Source organism: Lonchura striata, chromosome 1 (assembly GCF_046129695.1).
Source record: "Lonchura striata isolate bLonStr1 chromosome 1, bLonStr1.mat, whole genome shotgun sequence".
NCBI lineage: Eukaryota > Metazoa > Chordata > Aves > Passeriformes > Estrildidae > Lonchura > Lonchura striata.
The window spans coordinates 93,947,717-93,968,413 of record NC_134603.1 but is presented as its reverse complement, the minus strand read 5'-3'; the positions used below and the strand labels follow the sequence as shown (position 1 = coordinate 93,968,413).

At 37.6% G+C, this 20,697-nt stretch overlaps 1 protein-coding gene across 3 annotated transcripts in view; it reads left to right on the top strand.

The window, feature by feature from the left end:
• The window catches only part of FARS2 (phenylalanyl-tRNA synthetase 2, mitochondrial), a 229,318-nt gene that overhangs the window by 37,942 nt on the left and 170,679 nt on the right, over positions 1-20,697 (top strand). For all 3 annotated transcript variants that reach the window (XM_021534747.2, XM_031503941.2, XM_031503942.2), the window contains exon 2: positions 15,250-15,884. In XM_021534747.2, coding sequence (XP_021390422.1) covers positions 15,267-15,884 — 618 coding nt within the window. In that variant the 5' untranslated portion in view covers positions 15,250-15,266. The remainder of the gene's footprint in view (positions 1-15,249; positions 15,885-20,697) is intronic.

The following is a 20,697-nucleotide window of genomic DNA, read 5'->3' as shown; positions in this document are numbered from 1 at the left end:
AATTTGTTTCCTCTCTGGCTATATAGTCCTAGTATATTCATTCTTTCTGCATAATTCTTTCTTTGAGACTTGTCATTTCTGTTACTATCTTTGGACACTTCTAATTGTTTGTATTTTTTTTTTGTAAAGGTTATGCCAAGAATTTCTTATTTATTCCTTCCTGCTAAACAGGATGGGGATGCTGTTTAAATATATACCAATTTATGTGGTATATATTACTGTTTATGTAATGTTTATGATGGCTCTTTCCAGTTTTTTGAGTCCTATTTTGAACATTTATTGAGCTCATGGCCTATTGGAAGCCCTTATTCCCCTCTGAGGAAGGTGTTGTCTAGCAGTTTATTTGCTCTGCTGTTGGTGTTCAGCTGGCTTTGATGAAGTACGGAATGCTACGCTTGCCCCTGATGAATTGTTCTGTTATTTGTATGACCACTCCTCTAGTTTGACAGAATGATTTTGGGTTCCAGCCCTGTTATCCAGCATACCTGCAGTGTTGGCTCTTGATGATCTGCCGATTTAAGCATGTCCTCTATTGAGTTCTATAGGTTGCCAATGGAAACGCTTCCTGAAACTGGGCCAAGTTCAGATCCTTGCAAAAACGCACTCAGCAAATCATCTTGTGCTTGATGGAGACCTATTAATGATTTTGCCTTCATTCAAGTAGTTTTTGTAGAAAAGACCTGCTTATGACAAAGCATGCGTGGGGCAGTCAGCTGCCTTTTCTTTGGTAATACAAGCTGGAAAGCATAAAAGGGAAATTAGAAATCTTGTGGTTTCTGGCCTGTGCTACCTTTTCCCCACTGTTTCTCAATGGGATAGAATAAAAGCTGAATTTTTTAATGATCTAATGATGCATAAGGTATAAGTAGGAGTAGTAAGTGCAGAACAGGACTTGATTTTTGCTAAATAATCTCATAGCATAGAAAGTAAAGTTGGAGGTCCTTGTTTGCACATTAGTAGCTACCTATTTGCCAATACTTAAATGGTCAAATAAGGATATTCTGTGACTGTTTCAGTAGCTATAATAATTGGGCTTCTGTTGGATTCCTGTAATTACTGGGTGCTTATAACAATGCAGATCACAGTTGCTGTAGAAGAGACAAACACGAAAGTGTCCTTTCAAATACCAAAGCATTTTGTTTCAGAACTTATATTTCACTTCTTCTGGTGTGTGTTGTGTCATTTGTATCTATAGGACAAAGCATGTCATGGAGTAAATTGTCCTGAAGGCACTGTGTGACATACTGAAAAACATGCAAAATTCAATGTAAAATTTCCTTTTTTTTTCACTAGAGAGGGCCAAACACAGCAGCATGACTACAGCTAGACATAAAGTCATTGCTATTCTTACTGTAGATGATTTCTTGTTTGCCTGTGGAATTGAAACAAACACTAATTAAGATGAATCTGAAGTCTGCTGATATTTACACTAATTTCCCACAGATTGTTAATAATAAACTTGTGGTTTTTGAGTGAAGTAATAGAAATTGGCATGACAGTTGTACTGACTGCACTGTATTTGATGCACATGGAACTTAAATTGAGTAAAGTGTGGATACCTTTAGGATGGAGATGAACATGGTCATTATTTGAACTGTTGAATGCAGGACATTCATCTTTTGAAGATGTAATTTTATTTATACCAGGTATTTTTGAGAGCACCTGGTATGTCAAAAGGCTGTGTTCTGAAGTTCTCAGTAAACAGATTTGAGTTCAGGCCTTAGGCTGCATATTCCTACTGTGGGAGATACATGTAGTGCAGGACTCAGGTGTCAGAGCTGTGTGTGATTTTGTAGTTATCTTTATAAGGCTGAACCTGGCAAAGAGTTAGATGCCCCCCCATCTGTAAAGTGGTGAATTTCAGCCTTAAGTGTGAATAGATGTCACCACTGTGCACACCAAAAGCTATAGTTCTGATATTTATTTTATAATTTACAGCAAACTTTTACAAAGTGCTATGAAAAGCACATGAGGTTAAAAGACCATTGAAATTTAGCTCTTGTTTTTTCTGATGAAACATTGATTTACCCACTTTGCATGGTATCCAATTAATCATTATAGCATATAAGTAATTTGCAAGTATGAAATAGACATTAGAACAGCTTTCCTTAGTTTGCTACTCTGCTGTGAGAAGAAGCTGGCTTGAAGACTTTAAGCAAAAAAAGTCTTATTGAGTGCTTTATAGTTATTTTATCTTAAAATCATGTAGTACTAAAGAAGACTGAATGCCCACAGCAGGTCTATGATAGCAATGATAATGCAGAAAACTAGCTTTCCTCTACTTCTATCTTAATTAAATAGCATCAGCCTGGAAGCAAGAGGTGGTAATTTTTTATTATTTTTTTTCCTGTCTGCCCATACATAGTATTTGATCTTCTCTTGTAATTATGAACAGAGGTGCTGATTGCAATGGTGTATTTTATGTAAGATTTTGCAACAGTCTGTGATTGAAGACCCCTCCACTGGATGTAATTCTTCTTTAATGGATGTTGAAATGTTAACACCATGCCTTGATTGTTTTTCTTTCCTTCGAGTTGTGCTTCTAGTAAGAAGTAAACGAGAACTGAGACGTCTGACTTCAGTTTCATTTTGTTTAAATTTTAGTCTTCACAACTCTTTGGTAAACTTTGCTACGCAGTAAACTCACTCAACTTTTTTTGTCAAATAACTTGCCCTAAACAAAAAGCTCATTTTTTTGTGGCATTGCTCTTTAGCTTTGCAGAAAATTTAAACATTCCTATCCAGTCTATTGATCCTTATTTATCACAACTCTGCTCTCTGGTGTCAAGAAGTGAACCACACACTGAAAGCAATCAGAACTGCTTGAGTCAATCGAGTTATTTCTCTGTCTCCCAGCAGACGACAGAAGAAGTGGAGAAGGAGAGTTTCTAGCCCAGATGCCAGTAAGTGCATTGGAATGGCAGAAATTAAATGCCAGAAAGGTCCAGGATAGCAGCTTTTACTTTCAGAATTGAAAAACACTTTTTCCGGAGACTTTTCATCCTTGGCTGGTGGGGTAGAAACATGTAAAAAACTGGAAATGTTTAGTTGTAATTTACAAATATGAAAGTGCCACATGCAAATTTAATTTAGAGGTACTGAAGTTAGATGTTTGTGCAATTATGCATAGAAATTGTTGCAGTTTCGCTTACATGTTTTTGAATAAATTGCAAGTTCACATTTGGGTATTTAGTAGATTTATAGATGAATCAGGTTCATCAGATGTGGTGAATATGATTTTGTCTACTCAGCCTCAAAAGTAGAGTCTAATATTCATATTTTAATGCTGCACAGAAATGAGCTGCTAGATTTTGTTATATCATATTGTAAGCCTGACAAATTTCCTGCAAATCTTTTGATTCTTTGAGTATACACAGAGTAGTAGCATGAAAATAAAGTTAGTATTTTTTAAGGCCAAATAAGATAATAACGGAGAAAAATACCCCCAAAATAAAAACAGTCAATCCCTATGTTGCTCACATGGTAGCCTATACTTGGGAAATTGTACCTTTGAGCTAGCAGATACTAAGAAGGAAATAATTTTGAACTATCATTTTTATTTATTAGCTCTGGACAGTGGTCCCTAGAATTCCAGGAAGGTAATAAGAAAGTTTTATAGTGAAAAAATGTTGGCACACATCATTAATCTGTGGCTGAGTTAGCTGTTGTGTAGATGCTGATTGTGTTTTTCTTTGCTGAATAAAACCTGATTTTCCTTACCTGCAGCTTACTATAGTAGTAATCTTTTGGTTTTTTATTTATTTGGGGGAGAGAGGGGTTGAGGCCATACCTTTTTACCATAAAGCTAATTCATTGTGGCCTTCTCAGGTCCTCATGTAGTTGATTCTGGCCTCAGCAAGTCATTATTTCCTACCTTATTGTACATTGAGACCTACATCTCTGTTCAATAATGATTTGGTTTCTAAGCATATTATAATGCTTTTAAATTACACTGTGGGTTTGCTTTTTCTCTGCCTACTGGTCATTGTAAAGATTATAATGTAGGAGTATTTATCACTAATACGTGGATCCTGTCGCTACTGACCTCACATTTCTTTCTGATTGCCTATGCTGGCAGCACCAGGCATGAGAATTTCCCTTTCCTGTGCTGTAGCTTCATTTTTTGTCTTTAGTCTTCCTGGATTCAAGGGCTACTGTAGTGGTAGCAATACATGGTGTAGTATACATCCTCTGGCTGTTTTGTGACATTGGTGAGATTTGCTTTCTTTTTCCTTTACTCTGAAGTTGTTGTGGGCTTTGTGTGAGCTCTGCTGAGCAGGTTTTGCAAAACTCTTCAGCAAATGTTGGCTGCTGTGCCAGGCTGGCACCAAGCATTTTGGCCCCTGTAGAGCCAAATCATAATGCTGATAGTGTGCTGTGGTTTTTGGCCAGGTTTTCACTGGTAAATATTACTAAAAGACTCTTAATTGCTTGCCTTGGATCTTGTAATGTGTTGTGTTTGAATCTCAGATGACTGTTAGTTCTCACAAGTGATACAGGAGAGACAAACCCCTATATAATATTCTTTTCCCTGGCTGGACTGGGAGGCTGACATGATTTGCTCTGTAAAATATGAGGCAAAAGCAGCAGCAGGGTTAGGTACAGTGTGGAACTTCCCCAGAAGAGGTCACCAACAGAGTTTGGTAGATGACAAGTTGACCATGAGCCAACAGTACCCTCAGCAGTGCTCTTCTCCACCCTAGGAGGGCCAATGGCATCCTGGAGTGCATTGGGAAGAATGTGGCCAGCAGGTGGAGGGAAGTGATTCTGCCCCTCTGCTCAGCTCTGTTGAGGCTGCATTTGGAGTCTGTGGGCATTTCTGGGCTCCTCAGTACAGGAAAGACAAGGAGCTCCTGGAGAGGTTCCAGTGGAGTGCTGCAAAGATGATTTGGAGTCTGGAACATCTCGTGAGGACAGATGGTGGGAGCTGGGCCTGTTTAGTCCAGAGAAGAAAAGACTGAGAGGGTATCTCTTTAGTGCATATAAAGAATCAAAAAGATGGGTGCCAAGAGGATGGTGCCAGACTCTTTTCAGTGTTGCCCAATGACAGGATGAGGAGCAGTGGCCATAAAATAAAATACAAGAAGTTCCATTTCAACATGAGGAAGGACTTCTTTACATTTCAGGTGGCAGAGCACTGGAACAGGCTGCCAACCTTAATTCTGTGCTTCTGTGATATAATTTCTTTATTGAAGTAAATGCTGTCCTTGGATTTGATAAACCTAGTGACCAAAGGTGAAATCCTGACTAGAAGATGACAATTAATTTGTGAATGCCATGCTGGGTGTTAGGCCAGCCCTGGCATGGAGCAGGTACAGCAGCAATGGTCAGTCCACCTGGTTTTGCATTTCCCTGTTTGCCTCAATAAAGCTTCATTTACATACCTTCTCTATATCATCTTCCCTGAATGTCTTCTACCTCTACAGCTGATCTCTCCTTATGAAACTAGTTACATAACTGTAATTGCAATAGCATTGAAGTTCGAGGCACAATACAAGCAGAGCAATGACTCTGTAATTCTTGCTCAAGGAATGTTGGTTTGAACCTTAAAAATCTGTGCATTCAAAGAGAAGATAGTTTCAATGGGAATGTCTCACTATTTCCAAGTTGTTTAGAATGGTTCCTAATGGGCAGTTCTGGCAAGCTGCTCTCAAAACATTTTGATTCTGTTCACAGTAGCAGTTACACTCGTTAAACTGTTGATAAAATGATATTGCAAACAACAAAAGTTTCCAAACACAGAGAAAAATGGCAATATAGTCAAAACAATTTGTAGAAAAAAGAGGTGAAAGCCAGGATGTTGAAAGACAGTGCTTTTGATTTGGGAGCTGCTTCACTAATGGGTATAAATAATGCAGTACTTTTCCCATGGGCATAGTGTAGAGCTTAACTGGTTAATGGCTGAAAAGCACTTTGAGATTCTATGTAGAGATATGCTTTGGAAAAGCAGAGTGCTCCTTAATGGAAGTCTAAATGCTGCTGCATCACACTGTTCTGGGTATGTCAGTGAGTCCAATTGGTGTCAATAGTGATTAAACCTATGGATCACAGTGCTGGACATGTTTAACATTTGGCAATGTTGGCTATGGCTATGTTTTGGTAAACCAAAATAAATTATTAATTTGCTTTATTTGACAATTATCTTATTTAATGCAAATTTTAGATTCCTTTTTAATATACTGTGAGGCTTTGGATGCTTTTCAGGTTTGCTTACAGTCAAAACTAGCACTGTCTACTTAAAAGCGAAGCCTTCAAATTTATTATATAAAGAGTGCTATATAAAATTATAGTGTACCTGGCTCTAAAACATATTTACGTTATCAATATATAAAAATTAAAAAGAAATACAAAACATGGAGTCTGACTGAAGTGCTTTAAATATTTTTCTTTTGCAAGTTCCTCTTAAGGAGAAATGATACTTGGAAACTCCTGGAGGTGATTTAGGTCCTCAGTCTGTTGAGAGAGTATAGATTTTAACATTTGATTTGACAGAGTGGTTACAATTTTGTCTTTTCTTTTGTTCACTATGATTTGTGAGGAAACCTCAAGATGAGAGTGCTTTTTTGGTTTTGTATGTCTTTCCCTTGTGGAAATTGTTTTTTTTTCCCATTTACATATGTGAATTTTCAATAATTAAGTGGCTTCTGTCATGACAACACCTTTTAGCACACATGCTACCTGGTAAGCAAGTTTATTTGCAAAGAATGTCACTAGCAGCAATGTCGTGAAGGAATCAATACCTGAAAACATGAATTCTAGATCTAGAGCAGCCCATAGTCCCTTTTAGAAGTTAGTACCTGTTATTACTGAGTGTGATATTTTACTTACTCATTAATTTACTGGTTTTTTTTCCAAAGCTTATGAATGTGGATAGGCAAATAAAGTGACTTAAATTTTTTTTTTCCTTCCCATTTTCTCTTTCAAGTACTTAGTGTGCATTGCCCTAGCTTGGTATCTTATTGCAAACCCCTTAGTATGGCTGCCAAGTTTTCTTGCATAATTTTCTTGACAAATGGCTTACTCATTAATATTTCAGGCCTGTTCCTACCAACCTCAGACAAGTGGTATGCCCCAGGCAGGGAAATGTAGTTCCTTCCTTAGGAGCCTTCTAATCTTTTTCTAAATGCTTTGTCAGAGCCCATGACAGATAAATGAAGATGGTGCAGTTCAAACTAGAGATGACTTATTTGTACACGTGACCATGCATTTTCCAACCAGGAGGTGCTGTACTGCAGTGGAGTCTCCACTACAAACATCCACATATTCTGTTCTTTATCCATCCTGAAGTCTGTGAGACTTACTGATTCTGAAGGGAAATCCGTAGAGATATTTGTCTCTTTTTTTTTTTTTTTTTTTTTTTTTTTGATTGGCTGTTGTAATATACATAGTCATGATAAAGGCTCTGTCTGTTCACACTTTCATTATTTCTGTAACAGAGACAGACCAAGGAATGATATCACAGCTGAGTTAGAGTTTGAGTTGAAACCAAGTTCATATCACAGCTAGGTCTGAGGTGTGGATCTCTGGTGCCATTTTGGCTTAAGATGATAGCAAATTTGTGAAACTGATCCTTTAAAGCTTGATGTGACAGAAAACTGATATGACACAAAACTTACAATATTCCTGCTGCTGCTTAGGGTTGAAGCATTCTCAGAAAGCCTCATTTGTTTTAAATATTGTTGGTTACATGCCTATTACAACCATGAAATAACTCCTAGGTCTAAAATACTAATTGTGCTTGCTATTTTATAGTAATACTTAAATTATTCTAACTATACCATGCTGACTAGGGTATTACTAAGGAGAACATCTGGAGATCTGTGCTAAGTCATAGATTTCCCCAGTTCTCCAGAAGAATGGAATTAGAATCAGTACTATGGGGATACAGCAGGTAAAGCTGAAGACTTTCTCATTTGTGGATAAACTTAGTGATTCATATTAGCTGCCTCCTCAGTAAGTTTCATCTAAATAATTTGGTTTCCCTTGCTGTCTTTTCCACTGTTACCAAGTCTGCATGTGTCCCCTTCTTTTTGTAAAAAAGGTGTTATTCCCTCTTCCTGTTAAGGCGGGATAAGGTCTCTAAAGTCTTTATTATGCCCAAATGGTGAAACTAATTGGTGAGAACTAAGAAAGTACCCTACTACACATAAATACTGCTAATATTTAATTTCAAAACAAATTTATTTTTACTCATATGAAACTCTATAGGAGTAAAATTCTTGGTGGTGCATGCATCTGTCAAAAATACAGATAATGAGTTGCAGATACTGAAAGAAAAAAGGCAGAAGAAATAGTGATAATCTTGCAGTGAGGACTTTATAGGTATTTAAGTGTCTCTGTCCCTTTCATCTGACAGTTATTTACAAATGCAGAAAGCTATTTGGCAATATTTTCAAGACATTGGTAAAAGAATATTCCCTCAGCAGCCAAAGGTAGTGCTTTTTCAGATTGCATTCCTTGAAAAATGGATGTATTTAAAGGCAGTAGACACATTTGAGAATACTGAAGAACAATTTCTGCATTGCCTTTTCAGTCTATAGTTTATAATGTAATATATTCAAAATATGTTTGTGTAATGAGGATTTTCTCTTAAAATATGGAGTTGACTATTAGCTGTTTTGTCTCGTTGTGGAGGTAAGGCAGAACACAGGAATGCTGGCAGGAGATTGGTTCATAGTTGTTTAATTTTTAGTAGTTCTGTGTGCCTTAATCATCATGCACTATTGAAAGTTATCACTAAAGGGCCTTATTGACATTTCTTCAGTAAATAACAAACTCTAGTTTGTGGAAAAAAAATTAGTGTATAAATGAAAGAAAACCAGATTTTTTCTGGTTATGTTCCTTAGTTTAATCTTCTGTCATGCATATATATAATTACTTTTTTTAACCATAGTTTCTTTCCTCAGAATTTGCTTATTTTATTTTTATTAGTTTGTTTTTAAGTCCAAATGAAAATAGTGTAAACAGGCTTTTCACCTTATACTTCTGAATTTTGCACGTTAGAGTTTGGTACCTTTCCACATATCCAGAAGTCTGAATTTGTTTCCTTTTGGTCTTTAACTCCTAATGTCATTTATGCTGTATACATTTCTTTTGAAAAATTATATACTGTCTCAATAATTCAGCAATTTCATATACCCGATTAGTTTGCTAATCACAAATCCAGTGGGTGGATACTCTACTAAATTGCTTAAAACAAATTCACTATAACTTGTCTTAAAATCTGATTATATGAGTCTTTGAAATGGTCTCATACCAGCTGGCAGCACAGCTACAGAGTTCACAAGTCTTTTGGCTACTGAAATGCATTTTACTTGCCTTGAATCATGTGTCTGGAAGCATTATCCTTTTAGTAAGTGGGAGACTTACAGATGAACCTGAACAATCCTGGAGTGACACTGTTTAGCAGGAAACCAGAGCCTGCAGCAGCCTTTGGAGGCCTGCTTGGGGCACTGAAACTTGTTGCAGTGGGATAGCATTTTGTCATAATTTGCAATATCTCGCCTGCAGCTGGATGATGAGTGGACTCAAGGGATGATGCATGACATTTTGAAATGGGTGCTTGCCCAGAGGTGCATTCCCTTCTCCAAAGACTTGCTGCTCACTGTGGTTATCTTGGCCCGTCTTGCAGTCCTGAGGGAGTGGTGCAGGTAGTTGAGGATGTTTCTCAGCAGTGTGGACCATATTTTCTGTGCTTGCCTCCAGGTGCTCATGTGTGTAAGACAGGCCATGAGATGTGCTGGCCTTTGTTCAGACAATCAGCATCTTCTGCATTAGTGGAAAAGGAGCATGGTTGTTAATACCTTTCATATTTAAGAAGGTCTTATATGTAGCACTGAGAGAAAGCAGGATCATGCCTTGTCCCAGAAAGGGTTTTTTAGTTTTCTCTCTCAATCTTGCAAGCCTCAGAATGTTGCCGAAGGTGGCATCGTGATTAATGTATCACCATTAGAGAGCAGACAGCCAGCCAGCTTATGACATATTTTTGCTTCAGTCAAGAAAAATAACAAAATAACAAGAATAAAAAGTTATTCTGTGTGTTTCTGGAACTTACTGACAGATTATTAACTAGATGAACTCCAAGTACATGAAAAAATTAGGAGCCAAATACTTGAAAGGTGTGTTATCTTGCCAGTGCTTTGTAGTTCATGAAGTATTTTAATGGTGTTTAGCTATCATCAGGGATATCTGATAATATTCTGCCCTTGGAAGGTCAGCTTCTAAAATGGATCCATTCTAATTTATCTGTAGGGCTATTTCAGAAGTCTGTGTGTTTTATATAAATTCAGCATGCTCAGTAGAAGTCTGTTCTGGTGTGCAACAATGTATCATCATTTAAAAATGAGCATTAAAAAATCCAAGCTTGTTATTAGATTTGCATGCAAAATAATTTATCCTATGCAAGGCAGATACCGTCATGGCAATACAATGATATTTGCTGCTGTATGCCTACACAGTTTTCAAAACTAAAATTCAATGCTTAGCTAAATTGCTAAGCAGACTGGTAAATGTCCAATTTTAGCAGCCTAACATATGTTTATAATTTTTGTTTTAACATATGCTATGTTGGTTGAACTCCCCTCCCCACACATACGGTAGATAAAAGCTGTCACATCACAAAATGGTGGCAGCCCAACTTTTCTAACATTTTCCATGGCACTTCAGAGTCTTGCATTAATTAGCTATTCTTGGATAGGAGACAGACTCTCATCTTTGTAGAATTTTGGTTTCAAACCCGTCATGTACTTGGGTTTATGTATGCAGTAGCCCATCTGTGTTTCTGCAGCCATAAGCTGTAAAAAGCACAGGGCAGAGAGAAAAGCGGTCAGCAGAAGCGAGGGTGCCCTTGGCTCACAGATGCCAATACTGAGCAAATGGCCCCACAAGCTGGCCCATTTGGGCTCCAGTTTGCTCAAACAGGAGCATTCTCCCTCTTCCACTTTTACAGGGGAGGTGAGTGAATAAAACAATGTTGATGCACAGCACTGTCTCCTTTCATTGTGCTAAATTGCCCCTCTTTTCTCGTCCTTTTTCAAAGCAGGTGTAAGGAGGAATTTCACTGAGTCTGTGATTCTTTCCTAAGCCTCAGCTGGGTAGTGAAGAATTGTGACAAATACCATTGCAGCTGTGATAATGCTGTCTTAATCCTTGCTGCACTATGACACGGAAACCTGGATTTAGACATGAAAGTACATTCCTTAACAGAACAGCAGTATGGTCCCTTATCGAATCAAGCTGCCTTTTGCATGTGCTTCAAAACTGTGGTATTTTTTTTCTGATGTATTCTGTCTGCTATTTCACTGTTGTCAGACTCCTGACTGTGGTGTACTTCAGCATGTGTAATGTCTGCTGGGCTGCTGCATGGGGAATGGTTGGTTTTCTGTGGAGGGGGAAGGAGCTTTGCCCATCAGTTGAAACTGCTGTAGAAGTGTCGCAGGGTTTGTGATACAGGACTGATGTTGGCAGGTGTGGTCGTACTGGTGTCAGGTCTATGCACAGCATGGACAGAGTTGTTCTTATGCCTTCACCCCTGGGTGGTGTGGATGCCACCTCCTGTCCTGTGGTCTGCCTTGGAGTTGCTCAAAAGCATGAGCTAGGTGCAGGCATAGTTCCAGGCGTATTGGCATAACGTAATGTATGATGTCATTCCTATCCAAGACTAGAGCTGGAGTAGACATCTCAGTATGGAGATTGAGGTCCAGCAGCCTGAGCCCATGGAGCAGCTGCGGTGCCCTGGAATGTATCAGTGGTGCTGTCTGGCTGGGGACATGTGTAATAGGAGGTGTTGGGCCTGGTGCTTGCATACACCTGCAGAGCTTTGAGAAGCCCCACAAAGAGCTGCCAGCAGAACAGCCTGTTTCCAAAGCCCTGCGTCTGCATCCAAAGCCCTGTGTTGGCTCCCAGCTGGGAGCCAGAGCCACTGTCAAACCCAGAATGCAGGACTTGCTGGTGATGCTTGTGGAGGGCTTTGCCATCTTTGGATCATAGAAGCCAGTGGTGGTTGCTCAATGGCTATTTCCCATTTATGTATTTGTTTTCAGCTACAGGACCTGCAGCTGCTGTTTGGCTCGCTGTTCTTGTTAGCTAACTGGCAGGCCTTGCTGTGGGATTCAGGTTTTGTCAGTGTGCACAGAAAACAGTTTGTTTCCCTGCCAAATGGAAAGCATGGTGGAAATAAAGGTTGAAAAAGATACATTTAAACTGCTTTTCCAGACATTTAGATAAACATAGAAATAAATAAACATAAATGCATAAATTTCTGTTTATTATAAGAGAGTAATTAGTGTGTTCTTAACACCAGGTATTTATTGCTAGAAGAAAGGTAAAGAGATGTCTTTATTTTCCAGTGTTGCTCTCTGCCTTGGTAAACATTACTTTGAAGATTTTGTGTACAGTCTGCAGAGTGTAAACATATTTTACTTTCTTCTGTGGTTTCTTTGCCCAAAAGTAACTTATCACCAGCTGAGTTCAACTAAATCCAATACAATTTTTCTGTAACGATTCTGAAAGGAATACGTGACTCTGTGGTGAGAGAGGGAGGCAGCAGAGTCTTGGTGTAGGACTTCTGTGTTTCTGGAACTCTGTGTGATACCATGTTAGGGGCACATTTAGTGCTTGCTTGCTGTTTTTTGCAGTATTTGGCCATTGGATAACTCATCTAAAAACTACCATTTTTCTTACTGCTCACATTATTTACTGCTCAAATTTTGCTTTTAATTAGAATAATAATGCAGGTAATAATGCTGTTCAACTATTTAAGGCACAGGCATAATGTTAGAAGGAAAACTCTGATACAAGTTCACTGGAGGTTTTTCTCCTGTACAAGTTTGTGAGTATATATCACTTGCTTAGAAAAAAGATAGTTTTTCTGTACTATCAGAAACTGATAGCATGCTTCCTCATTGCAAATATTGAAATATAATTGGGTAAGCCCTTAAAGATGTATATACTAGAGTCTCCCTTAAAAATAATGAGTCTTAAACAAGAACCCCCCCCCCTCCCCCCCCCAGTACTTCTGGTGTACTTCTTATTTATTTTTCCATAAATTTACAATCATAAAAACTGTTTATGTGAAAGTTAAGCTTCTCATATGGTTGTCTGATTCTCAGAGGAATGATATTTAAGAAAGCAGCAAACTCCACAAGAATCACGATAAAGTTATGGGAGTTTTTTTGTGCATTATGGTTATGTGTAAGTTTTGAATTGAAGTTTTTAGAAAAATAAATGTATGGGCAGATGGTGATATTTACTTAAGGGAAGCTGAATTCATTATCTGACTAGGACTGGGTATTTCAAGCAGCTGTTTGAAAATGAGAACTCACTTTCCATGAAGGAGAACGTATGTTTCAGGAAAATGGGGTCTCTTTTCAAAATGTAAAGGCTATCCCTTGCTTAGCCTCTATCAGAGTGTTTTCAGATCTCTGTGTGAATTCATTTATTGGAGAACATTCTCAGTAATGATCAAGAGCTAATTTGATGAAATAGTTTTGTAAACTCTTAACTGCCCCTGGCCCCGCCAAAGGCAGTCATCCTTAAAGTTTCAAAACTAGATAAAATTTATAGCTGTTATTATATAAAATAAGCTGTTATTTATTTCTAAAGATACTTGGACAGAAAAAGGATTAAACAAAATATTCAGTAATCTTACACTTCCCCACCAGGTTTAACTTGCTTTTATTTTGATTGATTGAGATACAATGATTTGAGGAAATAGACCAATGGAAAACTTCTAGAGATAAGTCAGAAGAAAGAAAGCCAAATGTGACCATACTTATTACCTTTTACAGATTTGTTTTTTCTGGGACTCTGTATTCTAGTATGTCTGTTCATTTGCATACATATTTTGAAGCGTGAGAATATGAAAAATAGTCTCACCTTGTTTATTTTGTTACTTACACTTATTTTCCTTATGTTCCTATGGAAAGCTAGCCAGATACTGTAATCCTAAAGACTGTATCCCTTGAAGACTGTGGTGTGTTTATTGTTGCTTATGCCCTTTCTTCCCCGAGTTCTTTAAGATGACTTTCACAGAAAGTTCTTTCACTCAGAAAACCTGTGGCCCTGTAATTCTTGGTTCATAGAGAAATATAAGCCAGTTTATAGTAGATACATTTCCCTGGTCTCTTAACTTCTAATGCCTCTGTTTTCCCATTCCATAACAAGCAAATTTTAATGCTTGATTATTTTACTGGGATCTTTGCTAATATCTCTAAAACCCAACTACAGATTTTCAAGTAATTTTTCATTCAGAATGGGCTTATGCATATGCAGTGACTGAAAGGTTTATCACTCTCAAACATCTTTGGTTTTAGAATTATCTTTGAACTCTACAGAGAATGCAGCTGTGTACACATGAAGCACAAAGCCTGTTTGTGAACAGGTAGGATGTGTAAAGATGACCCTTTGATGGGAAATGAGTTCTTTGCATCAGACAACTTGAAGAATCTCATCACTTTGCTTTCCTGGTGTCTGACAAGACTGCCTCCCCTGTACAGCTGTGGAAGCTGTGCAAATAGCCATCCTGGAAAACATATGGAAAAAGGGCTTTGTGATCACTGCAAAACCCTAACCTTGGTTCTGACTTCATGGAGTCTTTATGGTGAATCTTGTGCAATACTCATGTGAAATTAATAAGCTGTTTATGTATAAATATATGACTTGTCTGGCCATCTGTTTTTTTGTAGTGGTTCAGTAGTTTGAAAGGTTGAACTGGTTTAACCTTGTTTGGTATTAAATAAGAATTAGTGATGATTGCATAGTGCATGCCACATGCATCAGGTAGATGTGGAACAGCTTCTGCTAATGGAGGAGATTATACAGCAATAAGTTAATTGCTTATTGTAAGCGAGTTCTGACTGCTGAAGGGCACTGTTAAGTTTCTGAGTTTCTCTTAAGTAATATTAAGTTATTGCCACATGTTTTAATTGAATGAAAAATATTGTTTCAAAGAAGGCCTGATGTTTATTCATCTTTAAAGAGCATCATCTGGAATGGGGTTCAGGCTAGGTCTAGAGTCATTAATACTGATGCAGTCATGCAGAAGCCTGAAAACTGAATAAAATACCCTAGCTGAAATTTGGCCACAAGGGTATTTTCCATCCTCTGAAGTCAGAAGAGTGGTTTATAATGGGAACTTTATCATGCTAATCAAGCAGACATTTGGATTTGTCTATCCCTAAGATAATAGCAATTCCTGCAGCAACATTGCAGTTCCTAACTCAAATATTTTTAATTCCTTTTTTTCTCTAGATCATAAAACATTTGCAATGGCAATGCTCTGGAAATTCATGAGAGTAGCGAAGTATTCTAAAACAGCTTTATCATCAAAAGTAAAAGTAAGAGGAATTCCCACCCATTCAAGGCATTCTTCATCCAAGTCTGTACCTTCAGATTTTGCTGCAAGTTCACCCTGCTCAAATACTGTGGAACTGCTTGGTAAATCTTATCCTCAAGATGACTACAGCAATGTCACAGACAAGATTCTTTCCAAGGTGGGGAAGAACTTGCACAACAGAAAACATCACCCTTTGTGGCTAATCAAGGAGCAGGTGAAGGAGCACTTCTACAAACATTACCTAGGACGCCGCGGGACTCCACTCTTTTCTGTGTATGATGGTCTTTCTCCGGTGGTTACAGTCCAGCAGAATTTTGATAGTTTACTTATCCCACCAAACCATGCCAGCAGAAGGAAAGAGGATAACTATTACTTGAATCGAGACCACATGCTAAGAGCACATACATCAGCTCATCAGTGGGACTTGATACGCTCTGGCCTAGATGCTTTTCTGGCAGTGGGAGATGTCTACCGCCGAGACACGATTGACAACACCCACTACCCCGTCTTCCATCAGATGGAGGGAGTGCGCCTCTTCTCCTGCCATGAGGTATGAGTTCTCTAGCTGGGGTGAAAAACATTTTGGGTAAGTTGCTTGGTCTTGTGTTTGCTATAAGCAAACTTCATCCATGTAAACAAGGTTTGTGCAAGTAAGCATGTTACAGCCACAATGTTATGTTGCTCATTGATAGAGTTATTTATCATGTAGCAATATTTTTAATGTGTGAAAAATGTAGACAAAGTGTTGAATTTGAAAACAACTATAAAATTCCTGAGGAAAATGTGAAAAAATGGAAAGACAATATTATTGAAAGCTAGCAAAGTGAAACATAATCTGAAATTAAAAAACTTGTTCAGTTAATGATCTGCACAACTCAATTCTATTTTTGTCACAACTCTCTTCTGGTGAGATAGCTTTACCAAAGACTCTATCAAATTAATTCTTGAAGGACTCCTTGAATGTGAGTTGTTTCAGCTACTTCCAAAGTACAGTTTTCACTGTCGTCGTTTCTTTTAATAGTGCCAACTGGCTATAAATGAATGTCATTTTCTAAGGAATTCTTCATCTCATCCTAAAGCTGCACTGAAGAATTCGCCTGTTGCAGCCAGTAGTTATGTATGGGTGGTGCATACACAGCAAACCCATCAGAGTCCAGAGGCATCAGCTGAAAGCTCTAGGTTGATGTCCAGGACTTTTAAGTTTATGTGTTTTGTTGGCACAGCTTGCATGTTCTGCAAATGCCTGGGTGTCATTAAGTACTCTGCTGCATCATTGATCAGCGGTAAATATAAGCCAGGTTGTTTTCCAAATAGTAATTGATTTGTATAATTTGTGTATGCTTGTAGTAATACTGCCAAATTCACAGTTCTATAACTAAAACTCGCTTATTCTAATAATACTGAGATGTAGACCATTCTTAACATGCTTGCCAACGGGTGACAGGAGCTTGGCAGAGAAGCCTGGTGCCTTTGGATGCCTGAGGGAAAGCTAAGGTAATCATAGAGCACAGCTTTTCTCTGTGATGGAAGGGGCTTGTGCTGCCTGCGCTGCGCTTTGCCACCCTGTGCGGCTGCCACTTGTTCCATTGCAAACTCATGCCTGCCTCTGCAGGTGTCCTGAGAGCTGTGTGGTGCTGAACCCAGCCTGCAGCTGCTTCTTTGGTAACCACAAACTGGAAATATTGCAGACTTACCCAGCCTCGTTTGCTTGCTGTTCTTTTTCCATAGACCTATTTATGAATATAGTCAGGCTATATGGTGCACAATACTATATTAAAAAATTCCATTTTTTAACCATTTTGGTTCTTCATAACGTTTTTTTCACTTGTGCAGAAGCTCAGTCATCCAGCTGGAAATATTTTACTTGCCACAAAATTATAACAGCAACATTATTGCGGGATGGAATTTCTGCAACCTTGGATGTGATTGTTCTAATCATTGAACTACTTGTTTATGAATATTCCCCTTCAGAAATTTTGGTCCTTCAGAAATAGTCCTAGACTATGTCTTTCTACTCTAAACATTTAATAATAGGATATGAATAACTGGGAACAGATGTTATATAAATAACATATATATATATATATATATATATATATATATATATATATATATGTAAAAAAATAATGTTTTCACTGACATGTTGTATCTAAAAACATACAGTGTGAAACAGTCTAATTCATTCTCTCCTTTCTTTTTCCCCAAGAAAATGATTGAGATGTTGTTGGAGAGCTCTCTGTACTGATGAAGAAAGAATAGCAGTGTGGTGTATGACATGTTGTGTTGTTTATTGGACAACATAAAAAATTATAAACCTGAGCATGATCTGATGCGTCCTTTTTTGCTTCAGTTTGTGTTTCCATATATACCCCTTTTTATTGTCATAATCACAAGAGCCTTGTGGAAAAAAATTAATGTGTGATTCTCAGATTTCATTGGGGATTGTTTCTGTGTTTTGTATTCTGATTGCCTGTTCAGAATAATCCACATTTGTAATTCCAGAAGGAACTGTTTGAGTGGAACAAAGACTAAATAGAGGTAATACTACATGAGAGAAATACTCTGATATTCATTTATTTATACTCAGGTTTAAGCTGTAACCCACGGAGCAGAAACGTGTTACTGTCAGGCCCTGTTACCCTTGTCTCAAGCTTTTCATTCCTAATCAGGCTTCAGTCTCTGGTGAGAGGAAATTTGCACAAGTACCAAGGATCAGAATCTTTGGAACCAAGGGAAAAACTGTTACCTCTTACCTACAATCCATAGCATGTATTACTGTATTGGCCATAACATGAAATGTACCTTGTAGAGCTACAAGCTACATTTCATGTTATGGCCAATACAGTAATTTTATGTGCTGTTGTCAGTTGGCTGCTCTAACTTGTTCTTTTGCTTTTTACATTTGTCATTTACTGTTTTCTCATAGTAAATGACCACAGACCTAAGAAGATGTCGGAAGAAAAACAAAAGCCTAGAGTGATTTTATAAGGACATGAACTTAGAGGAATTTGATGCTTGATCTCAGTTTATAAAGTGTGGGTGAAAAGTCAATTTGTCTTCAGTTGAAATTTTAGGCAGGATACAAAAGATGTAGATGTACAAAGGTGACTTTCCATTACAATTACTTAATTCTGTAGTCATGACCAGGTTAAAAGTCCTGTCCTGTGATGAAAGCCTTCAGCATCATTCTTTATATCAAAGTTAAAGTCAGTATGTTGAAGTAAGATCTGGAAAAACAAATTAAGTCTGTCAATTTTACAGTATTTTTTTTCTGATATACTTGTGAGCCATTTGCTTTTTTGGCTATATGTTTTTTTCATGATGGTTGGTTGATTACTTTTTAAAAAGAGAAGTAATCTATAATTCAAAGATGGGCAGGTAACTGATGCATTTCTGCAGCTTAGTATGAGTGTAAATATTAAACTACTAAAGAAATTCCTATCTCCCAAATGACCTCATTGCTAAAAGTTAGAATAATTCATGCTTAAATTTCTCATGAACTTTTAAAAAATATCTTTGGACTGCTATCAAAGAACATCTGAAAATACATTTAGACATGTTTTCAATATATTTAGAAGTATTTTAGGTGATTATTTTCTGAATGTAATAGAAGTACTGTTAGAAACTGACTAATATAAATAGTTAAAACCAAAAACAGCTTCCCAAATCTACTTCAGAATTCTGAACATAAAATGAGATGTTTTTCTTAAACAGTACCCCCAAATGATATCCTTTTGTATTCACTTCCTCCATCATTCCTGTTTTTCTTCTAATTGGTGATTGCATTTTTTTTTTTCTTCTGTGCTGTATGGCTTTTTTTTCCTTTTGGTTAGTACTTTGGAAGGGCAATTTTGGTACTGCTGTAGTGAGATTTGAACAGGCCAGTTTTCCTGGGTGGATTATGAGAGAAATTATTTCTGTGCTATGCCATTGCCTTTGGTGTAGTTCTGTAATTTATGGGAGAAATTAAAAAATCTCAACTCTGTTGCACTTTGAGCATGTCAGCCAGAAGAGGGAGCCAATATAAACCCAATGACAGTCAATGAACAGCTTTCAGTTGTTAACAAAAAATATTTACACATTTGAAGGAGACTTCATACTGTATTTTATATCCTATACTGAATTACACATAAATTTTAAGGGGAACAGATGCTAAAACACAGGAATTGCTCCTTTAATTTAGTAACCTTGTTCCAGTGGAGGCCAATACAAGGTTGTTTAGATGAAAAAATTATGCTCTCATCAGGCTTGTTTGTGCTAGAAGTGTTAAGGATACATCTTCATTCTCTGTTGAAATGCTTATGGTGGAAATGGAAACTTTTGTTAGGATGCAATGGAAAAAAGGTAAATAGTCTAGTTACAGATAAAGGATTGCTCCTCTGAAACAGTATATATAATTTTTTAAAAAGTCAGTATTGTAGATTCTAGTGTTTCTATCCTGAAATGTAAAGACTCTTGTTCTAGGTGATAAAAAATTAGTAGATTTTTTTTTCTCTTTTTCATCTAAATACATACTCCTCTCCTCATCTTCCCATACTTCAGTACCTTGGCAATTTTCCTGGTGTATTGTTAAAAAGATGTTACTTTTATCTTTTCTCTTGTGGTTTGGGATGATTTGAACTCCTGACTGACCACACATCTGCAGTTTTGGGGTTTTTTTTAATCAAGTGCCATGCTGGGTTTCCCCTTGGAAAACTTGTGTCTTTAGGTTTGACTTCTCCAAAATTCTGTATGTTACTGCAGCTTTGGATACTGTGCTTTTGCTCTGACATAGTATCAAAGAAAAGCTCCTTCCTGTCTTCAAGTCCCTTTTTTTAAATCCTCATATGTAAAGGAATTTAAATCAATTTATAGTGTTCCAGGGATCAACCTATTTTATGGAGTGATTTGGAGCTTTTACAGCTTGTCTGGGAGCACTTGTGAGAGGGAGTCATAATAGCAGTGTTTAGCTGGGCACCAAGGAACAAATATTTTAAAAGGCTTAAATGACTAAGGAAAGGAACCCTTCTAAGCCTTCTACAACTTATGGATAGGGTTGTGAGCAAAGCATGGCTCCCAAGGAGCCTGAGAGCTGTCCCTCTTTCTCCCAGGGAGCAGCGAGGCTGGTACAGGAGCAGAGGCACTTGAGCTAGATCCACCTTGGTAAAAAAAAGAGCAGCGGCATTACTTTGCTAGAATATTCTGAGGTGAATTTATTCCAGAAGCTGCAGTTGAACTGAGTAGTCACAATGAAGAGCCTGGCTAGTTTAGATGGAACGGATTTCTCTTTCTCCGGTATTAATCCAAGTTGTGAACATTGTATTATTCAGTATTTTCCAAGTTGTGCTGTATAAATCATGCCATAATAAATAGATCTTCACTGA